Source organism: Vespa velutina, chromosome 5, assembly GCF_912470025.1.
Source record: "Vespa velutina chromosome 5, iVesVel2.1, whole genome shotgun sequence".
Taxonomy (NCBI): domain Eukaryota; kingdom Metazoa; phylum Arthropoda; class Insecta; order Hymenoptera; family Vespidae; genus Vespa; species Vespa velutina.
Window position 1 is genome coordinate 5863067 of NC_062192.1, and position 11730 is coordinate 5874796.

At 41.1% G+C, this 11730-nt stretch overlaps 2 protein-coding genes across 6 annotated transcripts in view; one reads left to right on the plus strand and one right to left on the minus strand.

Moving 5' to 3' along the window:
- Positions 1-11143, minus strand: part of LOC124949389 (ELAV-like protein 2) — a 34157-nt gene extending 23014 nt beyond the window's left edge. Inside the window, exon 1 of one of the 4 annotated variants that reach the window (XM_047494390.1) lies at positions 10506-11143. The gene's annotated coding sequence lies outside the window, so the exon portion shown is untranslated. Of the gene's footprint in view, positions 1-121; positions 410-1285; positions 2625-10505 lie in introns of those variants that run through there. The other 3 variants (XM_047494388.1, XM_047494391.1, XM_047494389.1) reach the window with 3 other exon arrangements.
- Positions 5363-10239, plus strand: LOC124949385 (cytosolic carboxypeptidase 6). Of its 2 annotated transcripts, none has more exons than XM_047494379.1 (7): positions 5363-5831; positions 7740-8104; positions 8180-8616; positions 8694-8897; positions 9018-9241; positions 9365-9560; positions 9692-10239. In XM_047494379.1, the coding sequence occupies exons 1-7, from the start codon at positions 5810-5812 to the stop codon at positions 10029-10031; spliced, it is 1788 nt and encodes a 595-aa protein (XP_047350335.1). In that variant the 5' UTR covers positions 5363-5809; the 3' UTR covers positions 10032-10239. The 2 variants fall into 2 exon arrangements, with proteins under 2 accessions (XP_047350335.1, XP_047350334.1); XM_047494378.1 differs by lacking the exon at positions 5363-5831 and adding an exon at positions 6469-7554.
- Positions 11144-11730: the final 587 nt, after the last annotated feature.

The window sequence follows — 11730 nt, forward strand, 5'->3', positions numbered from 1 at the left end:
TTTCTTTTTTTGTCTCAAATCTCACTGTCAACGAAATCTTCCTCAACGGCTAATCGCAAGATACGAAGTAGGGGCAAGAAGGAAGAGGGTAGTTTATAAAAGCGAACTACTTTCCGCTTACACTTTCATCTCTCACGCACCATTTTGATCAGGGCCGTCACGGCCGGAAGTGTCCCTCTCGAGACTTCCTGCTTGTCCTCGAGAAGGAGCCACGGTGCCGGTTGATCGAGGACACGGTCCATCGTGGATCCGGATGTACCCTTGCGCACGCTCTGGACGCTCTCCATATTGTGTTTACCACTTTCTTTTTTATTCTCTCTCTTTCTTTCTCTTTCTTTCTCTCTTTCTTTTTCTCTCTCTGTCTCTCTCTCTCTCTTTCCCTTTCTCTCTCTCTCTCTCTCTCTCTCTCTCTCTCTATTTATCTATTTCTTTCGTTTCGTATTATTTTGATCATTTCGTATTACTTTTTCATATTCCCTTTTTAATTCTCCTCCTCCTCCTCCACATTTTTCTTCTTTCTATCTCATTCTGGATTTATGAGAATGACCGATGTTAGGCTCGTTCGTACGAGTTAATTTCATTTTTTTTTTCTCGAAGTATAAGAAGAAAAATCATGGCTTTATACGTGGTTTGATGCTTCGCATGGCGTTCTTGGATTGGAAAAGAGAGATGATGGCGTCGGTCTGAATCGCATTCTCGTGTGTGCTCGCGCTTTCAGGGTGCCACGCCCTAACTTCTCCGGGATACAAAGTTGCACCGCGGCGAGCGACACCTCACGGGCTAAATCTCTCCCCTCTGATCGACGTACGCTGATCTTCCTCCTCGATGTCTACGGCACGATATCGTTGAAACATGTTACGAGATGAACGTTTTCCATCGATATTTCAACTTCGATTTAAACAATGACAAAGAACAAAAAATATATCTCTTAAATCACCAATTATCATAAATAATATATAATTAAAGAAACGGAAAATAGGAAGACGAATTGAAGCCGCCGGATCAGCGGATCGGCGATCGAGGAGAGACGATCATATAGAATACAATATGGTGGATGGAACGCACGTTTCTGCCGGTACCGAAGAAAACGGCAGAACGTTTGATAATACATAATCAATGGTGTATGTAATCATAATAATGTAATGACAATAATAATAACAACAACAATAATATAACGAGATAAGAGGAATCAACGATAATAATAATAATAATTCGGGTTTAAGGTTAATAATAAGAAGCACATAATAATAATAAACAACGAAAGTAAAGAAAGAAACGAACATACCGGTTAACGATGAAAATCAGTGGTTGGAGGATGCCGATATCTGGGCGCAGAACGGAACGACGACCGGGTTTTTAGACGTTTCTTTTACCGGCGACGACGACGATGACGACGACGACGACGGCCTGACGACGACGACGACGACGACGACGACGACGAAGACGACGACCTGACGACGACTTGACGAGGACAACGACGAGGACGACGGTGATACGTATATTATCACGATGGATGGGTGTGTTCGCGTGACTCGGATTTTTTCTCTCTCTCTCTTTCTACTTTTTCTTAAACGAATTTAAAAAAAAAAAAGAATATCGGAAAATCTTTTCAACGACTTCTCGCGAAATACGTACGACGTGACTCTAAGGAATCCCTCTTTCTCGCTTACTCTTTTTTTCTTTTTTTTTTTTTTTTCTATTTTAAATTGAATTTTTAAATTGAATTACTTTTAACAATAACTTTGTTTTTCTTCTTCTTCTTTTCACTGGGCGCCAACGAAGGAGAAGAGAGAAAAAAAAGATAAAGAAAGAAGAAAAACGATTAAACACGTTCGTCCCCGCCGATCGGTCCTCTTTCTCTCTTAAATTTCCGACACAATAATTTTCTCGCCCCCTCCTTTCCTCCTCCCCACAATTTCTCCTCCTCCCGTGATATATCCTCTTGTTATCTTCACGTGATCGAAGAAGAATCTTCCGGACGAAGAATGCAAGGATAGTCTTTACGAGTACGAGAGAGAAAGATCAGATATATTTATCTCTATCTCTCTATCTCTGTCCTTCTTTCACCTTGAGATCGGCGATGATGCGATGAAGGGAGGTCAATGATCGGAAGCTGAGAGCCGACTTCCGGAGAAACGGAGAGAGAAGGGGAGCGAGATGGAAGCCGAGGAAATGGGAGAGAAAGGTGCAGGGTGATGATCGGAAATAATAAATGGAATCATAAAATCTACGGATTCGAGATGAACACCGTGGGCACGTGGAAGTAAAACTCACGAAGATACACACATGCGCTTGAGCAATATTTCGATTTCTTTCCTTTAGAAGTTAACAGATCTCTCTCTTTCTCTCTCTCTCTCTCTCTCTCTCTCTCTCTCTCTCTCTTTCTCTCTCTCTCTCTCTTTCTTTCTGTCTCGCTCTCTCTTTCTCCGTTTCGATCGCGAACACGATCTCCCTCTCCTCCGTACGTAGTTGAACAACGATACAATACTTTTCTTTCTTTGTTTCTTTCGTTTGTGTTTTCCTTAAACTGTGAGGACGATGAGGACGACGATGAGGACGACGACGACAACGACGACGACGACGACGACGACGACGATAACGACGACGACGACGACGACGACGACGATGTTTTATGTATTTTCAACGTGTACGAATGTATATATATATATATGTATATACACATATATATATATGCTATTTATACATACATATATATATATATATATATATACACACAATTATATGTTATACATCGAATCAAAGGGCCAAAAAATGAGGAATATGTAGAATCAAAGATTAAGAATGTTGCGGGTTATAACGGTGTCTACAACGCAATGCCTTTATGTGGTGCGGTAACTAAACTGAGGAGGCCAGGCTCTGATGGTACCGGCTGCACCCTCCGGACACCGCCAGCATCACCACCACCTCCACCACCAACTACCACCCCCACGACCCTGAACGAAAGAGGGGTGGAACTTTAAGAGAAGGGGTGTACGCGCGTATTTGTGTTGTATATATGTTGCATATATATACACGCTGGGGTATGGCATACAGAGGAAAGGATAAAAAAGAAGACGCTAGGTGAGAACGATAGCGCGCAGGCGTTCGAGACCAGGAAGAAGGAGAAGAGAAAAGAGTCGAGCTCGGGTTAGCCGAGTTTTCAATTTCACGAGTTGGCAAACCTGACTGGTATAGAGTAACGGGAGGAGACTTCACCCTCGATGACGACTCTTGTGGGGTGAATCGTAAAACGAGGAGGGTGACGTACGGTTTCTAGCATTCCATCGTTCGCGATCTCCTTTCTATTGTTCCTCCTTGCCCCTTACTCAACCCCCTTTCGTCGATCGTGATTTATTTACGAATCGGTGCTTCATGAATTTATTATAGTGTACTGACCGAAGTAAACGAACGTGAATTGGAGTATTACTATTTTTCGATTCGGCTGATTTTAATCTATTATCAATACCACTTTGCATTGTTATTTTCGAAGAAGATCAAGGAATTCGAGCTCGATTCGATTCAGAAATTAAATGATAGTCGTGGCAGCATCCATCAAATCTATTCGATCCTCTTTCGAAAGGGAGGAACCGCGAAAAGGAGAGCTTTCGTTGAATTAAAAAAAAAAAAAAAAAAAGAAAAGAAAAGAAAAGAAAAAGAAAAGAAAAAAAAGAAAAAAGAAATAGAAAAGAAAAGAGAAAAAGAATAACGGGAGAGGATGATTCGCATGCGCAGACGGATTCGTGGTAGGGTGGAAGTCTGCTTTGGGGGAAACTAGGGCTTGCAAGTACCTCGGAGCGTCGAGGCGCTTGAAAGCTGGTAGTAGTAGTAACAGGAGGAGGAAAAGTAGGAGAGCGCAGTATCGAAGACTTGTCTGCGCAGACGTCGAAGTGAAAATTGGCAGAACCTTTGGCAGGGTGTTCCCTGCGCCCTCGTAAAATCATTTCCCGGTCGTTACGGTCCGCCCAAATTTCTATGTCTTTTCCTGTTTTTAACGGCCTAATCGGATGTCCTATCTTAAAATGAGGGCATTGACCAGAAAATAAATTCAAATCCAGATTAATCGATTTTCTTATAACTACTCGAGAAGCCCGATGAAAGAACAACTGTGCTAAAAGATTAATATATAAAAAAAAATCTTCATTCGAAATTGAATTCACGATTGGATACATTGAAAAATCAACCTCTATATTCTAACGCAACACATAAATCATAACAGTACGTTCTCAAGTAACGTTCAATTTATGATGGTCACAATTTACTCTTTGTTCTGATACTTTCGTTCGGATTCAATGTTACATCGAGTTGGTTGCACCCGCTCACGAGCCCTCGTTCCCTTCTTCCTACGCCACTGGACTCGCCGACTCCGCCAGGAGGGGAAGTATCAGACAGCAGAGGGGTTTCGAATATCGATCTCCCGCGTTCTACCAGTCATTCACTCTCGCGTGTGTGAAACGAAACGTACCAACACATGGATATTTCGAATTGGCGAAGAGAGAAAGAGAGAGAGAGAGAGAGAGAGGTGGGAGTGAGGAGGCGGGAGAGGAATGGGAGGAGGAGAGAAGCATTCACCAGGGAATCCCAGGCAAAGCTCAGGGGAAGAGGGCAGTCGACAGCCAACCAGGAACTACCAACGACACAGCTAGTCCAGAAAAATGTCATGCTACCTCAGAGCTCTGGGCTCTGTGTTTCTACACCTACGCAGCCTCTCTCTCTCTCTCTCTCTCTCTCTCTCTCTCTCTCTCTCTCTCTCTCTCTCTTTCTCTCTCTCTCTTTCTTTCTTTCTCTCTGTTTTCCCTTCCTTCACCCTATATCATGTATTTCACCCGTTTGCGCTGAAGTCTCCCTACTCTAAGGGTTGCTTCAGACTATACGCATGCGCATAATGTTCAACATCGCTTTACTCTCGAGCTTTTTCACTCCTTCTTCTCCCTCTCCCACTTCCCCTCTCCTCTTTCTTTCTCTCTCTCTTTCTCTCTCGCTCTCTCTCTCTCGCTCTCTCTCTCTCTCTCTCTCTCACTCTCTTTCTTTCTACGCAAATACGATGGACGAAACTTCACGCGCTTTCTTCGAAGATTATCTCGCGCATCTGCAAAAGACGCAGACGGTAATCTGTAAATTGTATCAGTGATTCTCAAATAATTCTTCCACGTTCGACAAAAATATCGTATTAATTTGTTAAATCGAAAATCTTTAATTCATTATTTTAAACGAGCTTCAACAATAATAGGGTTGTAATAGAATATTTAAAAAAAAAAAAATTTAATAATAATTTCTATATTAAAATATAGATTCTAGATAGGAATGAAATAATTTGTCAAAAGGATCAAAAGTCCATTATAAATATTCAAAAGGGTTCGAGTAATAGAATAGCTTTAGGACAACTAATCCAAAGAGAAGACATATGTTCAAGTCTTTACACGTGTATACTTAATCTGTATATTTAATCTTCGTAACTCGATCTACGAGATTTATCAGAAAAGAGTCATTAAAGGTGATACGATCGAATGGGCTAGCAACGACATACTGATCAAAACTTCGTCCATTACTTTACATATTATTTTTACTAGAGTCAGATGAAAGTGAGGAAGGTAATAAGTTCGTACCCTATTTATCTATAACTACATTTTAAGGGACACGCAGATGATTTACAAAAGGAAATAATCTAGATAACGGATAGCATAGAGGTTCATGTATCGATTTAACAGAACCAAGGAAACCATCGTTGATCCTGGGTGGACATAGTGTCGCCAAGTCTGTTTGCTCGCGTAGTCCAGTTCGGTATAGGAGACTCTCGACAACAACTGCCAAAATGTCCAATGGTGAAGAAACTGGTACGTACGCACGCCATCGTCACTTTTCCGAGATTATGAAAATTCGAGCTTCAATCGCATGTTTCGTGACGGGCACCATAACACGTACTCCTTCGCCTGTCTATTCTTCTCCTGTTCGATGAAAATAAGGAAGGAAGGAAGGAAGGAAGGATCTCAGATGGAATTCTTAGCTAGAAGAGATCGATCGAATTGAAGAGAAAGAGGGAGAGAGTGTGAAGCCGTCGAGAGGGTCACGCGAGGAGGATCATCGGTTGATACGGTCACGTGCTCCACCCATTGCACCCTGACATTTGGCAACTACTTTCGCTCGTGCATACATAGTGATGAAATATCCACGCAAATATTGCCGACGAAATTGTTCTATCAAATCTTCGAGGTCTAAACCTCGAGTTTTGTATTGCTAAAATAATTTTAGATCGTTAATGATAAAACCTGACATCCAGAATAGCTTCATTTAAGATATAAACAATCTTTTGTAAATAATCAAGATAGAAAGTTTAAAATTAGTATAATACACGCGATCCTATATCAAATGCCATACAGTTTTGTGAATTGATCTAAATTCTTTGAAAATTTAAAAATACTTATCGGGAAGTATCGCTTGATTTCTACGAAGACGAAGTCACCGTCCAGCCACATAACATTATATCAAATACGTAGATGTTATCGTACCTTTTTAGCTTTCTTCGTGAATTATTGACAATTGTATCGCGAGGTCTTGACGCAAGAATGCTATAACCCAACGAACTACCCTTAGCTCTTCCTATTTCCTCCGTCAAGATTACAGACACTGACCTCAAACACTATCGTCATCGACCGTAACATTTACGTCTCCTATTATTCGATAGAAATAGATTGGCGATTCCTGTGTCTATATTCTAATGATAGATTCTTTTCTAAATAGAAATAGAATTTTCATTTCAATTTTTTTTTTATAAAATAAAATAAAGCCAGACTTAAAGATTGATATGAAAATTTTTATTTCCATTTCGAAGAAATTATTAATGTTAAGTGCATTCCTAATATTAAAAGTTTACGATTGAATTTCAATAATCTATGGTTCTTTGAACCTGATGACTCGATTATACGATATAAAACTATAACTGGGTGTATTTAAATCGTTCCTACACAAGAATCCTCTTAAAACGTGAAAACGTTTTAAACAAAGAAATAACTTCGAGTCACGAAAACATGTATTTCTCACATACTCCATCGTCTCTCCATTCAATAGCTTCTTCGCCTTTCTATCGCTATGATTAGGATCGTCGTAAATCACGTGACTTGGAACGACTTTTACTTTAACCTTCTCACCAAGAAACAAGATAGCCCCGTCGAGAGGTCTCGAACGAGAAAGGAGATCGGTTGACGCTTGGCAGCCACGCGAGAATCCATGACGGAATGATCCGCCCTGACTGGAATCACCCACGCGAAATCACGAACTTACCAGATTCTTTTTTTGGTATAAGCACGAACACGAGAGGCAACGTGAGGATCAGCCGTTTAGCTTGAAATCCAAACTGAGATCGGTGTTTCTTGTTATCACGTAGATTGGTAGGTAGGCGGGTAACACCTAGCATGCTTTTCGAGTTGCTCGAAACGTTCAGTCTCTCGCTGTGTCTGCTACCAGCTGGATAACCTTAACAGAGCTTATTCGCGCGGCTAATGGCCTTTCACGGGGAAGGACGCGACCCTTTAGAGCACACCAGTCTTTATCAAAGAGCCGGTTAGACGACAACTTGAATTACGTGTGATCTTTCATCGTTAGGAAAACAAAACAAAAAGCAACAGCAATATGTTTCAAAGAGTTTCTATTATATATGATTTAGATCATTTCGTAACGATAATCGTAAATCGAGGGAAATATATCGTAACATCGATACAATAAGTTAAAAATAAAATTGGTTTCAGAGAGCGAGGACAGTGATGCCGAAGGTGGTTTGGGAAACGTAAATAAACTTGTAATACGTCCACCCGGTCACAGTGGAAAAGCAAAGAAGGGACACATCTGTTTCGATGCCTCATTCGAAACCGGTAACTTGGGCCGAGTGGATCTCGTTTCAGAGTTCGAGTACGATCTCTTCATAAGACCGGATACCTGCAGCCCACGGCTTCGCTTGTGGTTTAACTTCACCGTTGACAACGTAAGATCCAATCAGCGTGTTATATTCAACATAGTGAACATATCGAGGAGCATGAATCTCTTTCGAATTGGTATGGCGCCATTAGTTAAGAGCAACGGAAGACCAAAATGGCAAAGGATACCACGGGATCAGGTACGATTTACGCTTGCATTTTTTTCTAAGAATTTAATGTCATTTAACGTGCCTTTGTAAAATTTATTTTTTCAGCTTTTTTATTATAAATCACCGCAACATCAGAATCACTACGTGCTTAGTTTTGCATTCGCTTTCGATCGAGAAGACGAGGTCTACCAATTCGCTTTAACTTATCCGTATTCTTACAATCGGTACCTCGGACATTTGAATAATCTCAGCACCAGAATAGCTTATGTTCACAGAGAAACTTTAGCTACATCGATTCAAAAGAGGAAGGTCGAACTAATCACCATAAAATCCGATACGGATGATGATAAGGAATTAGCAAGGAAAGTAGTCGTGATTCTTGCGAGAATTCATCCAGGCGAATCACCGTCCTCGTTTGTTTGTCAAGGACTCATGGATTTTTTAGTCAGCACTCATCCGATCGCTCAGGTGCTCAGGCATTACGTGATATTTAAAATTGTGCCAATGATCAATCCCGATGGAGTTTTCTTCGGTAATTACAGGTAATTATATCAGCGTATCATCTTAACAGTAAAATTTATTTTCAAATGCATATGAACATATACTAATATTATGACAGATCTACTTTGATGGGCATGGATTTGAATCGAAATTGGAATCGTATATCAGAATGGATCCACCCAACACTATCGGCAACCAAATCTATGTTAGAATCTTTAGATAAGAACACGCATACGCCATTAGATTGCGTTTTAGATCTACATGCACATACAAACGCAACGGGAGTCTTTGTTTACGGGAACACGTACGAAGACGTATATAGGTAACTCTAATCATTCTTCAAACGAGCATAGATAGTGTGAAAGTAAATTATGAAATTTTTTTGTGTACGATCCTCACTTTTGCGTATCATAATCTAACTCCACGGCTGCCAGCCTCTTAGGTACGAGAGACACATTGTTCTACCAAAGTTGCTCGCTCAACACACGGAGGACTACGATCTAGGAAACACGATGTATAATCAAGATCCTCACAAAGCTGGAACAGCACGTCGATATCTATGTTCCATTCTAAAAGAACACGTCAATTGCTATACCGTACAAGTATCAATGTATGGCTATTATAAGAAGGGAACACCGGGTATTTTACCATATACAGAAGAGAGTTGTATCCTTTTGATGTAACACAAACGAATGACTCTGTCCTTGACTTTGAATAGATAATAGAATAAAGAGTAAGAAACAATGAGAAATACAAATATTCGTCCTTAATTATCGATTATAATAATAGATTACAGACTCGGTCGAAATCTCGCACGAGTATTTCTGGAATATTACAAGTTAACCGGTTTGATACCGTGTGGACTTCCAAATCAACCATCGGATAAGCGTAATCGACGATCTCGTCAGAGCCATCATGTATCAAGGCAGCCACGTTCTAGAATGGCCAGAACACCAGCTCCTTTGCATCTAGCAAGCATTCACGAGTACGTAAATCATGTCCAAGTGAAGGAGGAGAACGGGAAAATGAGATCGATCGATCAGAATGTCGTTCCTTCGTCGTTTCGGATCACCATTATCTTCGTCATTATTAAAATTGTGGGGGTTTGACTTTCAGTTATTTCCGGGAGGACACAGAGCCGCTCCCGAGCGCTTGTTACCGATCGATGAGTGGCACGCGTATGAGCCGGGCTGAAATTGCGATTGGAACTGGAACCGAAAGCGGAATTGGAATAGGAAGTGGAAGTGGAACGACGGGCGTCGACGAGTGCAGGTACCAGAGCTACAGGTTCCGGAGCCCCGGGGCACCGCTCGACAGGGTGCAAGCTCCGACAAGACGACCCACCGAGCCGAGGCTTACCATTATCGATTTCAATCAGCTGACAAGAGGCGGTTTGGAACTGGCCATGAGTAAGAACAAGACTAATCGTCATCGCGGTCGTTTTATGCTCCGGTGATAAAAATATGAAAAGAAATCAAATTTCGTTTTCTCGTCGACTCGCTTCAACGTATCGCACGTTACAACGATATTCCCATCTTATCTGCTGTCTTTCCTTAACATAATAATACCTTTAATACCATTTTGATATCCATATCATACATATGATTAAAAAAAAAATTATAGATTACAAACTTACATTGTACTGAGGTATTTGATAATAAATCATGATCACGTTTTAACAAGTTGCTAATTAAATTTGATCTAAAATAAATCATGCAAAATATAGTTTTTAAATATCTAGAAAAAGATGTATGATCTCTTTAACTTGGAAAATCTCTTAGAAAAAATCAATTCGTTAATCAAACTAATCTTGAATCAAAGACGTAGAATGTATGATCAGTAAGACATGTAACATAGACATCAAAACCGGATAGGATAACAAACACAACGCAAGACACTAGACGAAGACAATGCATTTATCGATACATACCTGTTTGTGACAATTATGTTCCTAAAACTCAAGTGATCTGCAATCAATGTAGGAGCATTGGATGGATAGAAGACGCAGGTACTACGTGAGACGGTACACCTTTACAACGTACAGGACTTGTAAGAATACGCAGTTGCGCGCGGGGGTGTGTCCGCATATATTAACAACGATACGAGACGACGACAACGACAACGAACTGTCACGATGTTACCGAAATCGTACCCGTAAATTCAACCACGTAAATTAAGAAAAAAATCAATGGTAGTACATTCACGCGCTCTTTTTTACCCCGTTCTTTTTATTATTATTTTTTTGCTTCTTCTTCAACCGGCGTACAACATTATACGTTTTTCCAAAATGTGTGATGCGCGCGCGCGTGTGTTACAAACGTACATATACGTATATACGTCCCCACGTGTACATATATATCTTTTATATATCCATATGCTCTTCTTTCTTTTTTTTTTCTTATGTATGTAATATATGTATATGTATATATATGTCTATATATATGTATACGTCAGTCAATCGGAACTGAAGAGGAACTAAAACGGAAAGAAATGAAACTATAGCGAAAGAAGGGAGCAGACAAGCGACCAGTAGCTCTTCTACCCCTGGGCTCGAGACGGAACTGGCCCGTGGGCCGACGGACTTGAGACCTCGCCTGGCTGTTTTCCCTCTCTCTCACCCCCACCCGGCATCTCCTCCCTAGATCCGTACCAACCCTCTCCTCAACCTGGCGAACCCACCGACGCCCTTCTACCCTCTCTCTGTCTCTCTCTCTCTCTCTCTCTCTCTTTCCCAACCTCCCCCCTTTCTCTTTCTCTCTCTCACTCTCTCTCTCTTTCTCTCTCTTTCTCTCTCTCTCCCCTTCCTACTCTTTCTCTCTCCCTGTCTCCCGAACGGAGCTCCCGGTACTTTAGGGTTGGACAAGACCAGGGCGGTGGTCGTTGAACCAAGTATATAGACGAACTGTCTGCGTCGAACTAGTTGCGCAAGACACGCTCGCATCATCTTTCTCTCTCTCTCTTTCTCTTTCTCTTTCTCTCTCTTTCTCCTCCCTCGTTACGTCTCTCACGCATTACCCTCTTTCTATTTCTCTTCCTCGCTCGTTCGTTTGCTTCCACGCCTTCATTTTCCCCAGGAAAATCTACCAATATACGTATAATCGAGCAACGACACACTCATACACACATAAACAATAGGATGCAACTTCAGTCGGTTT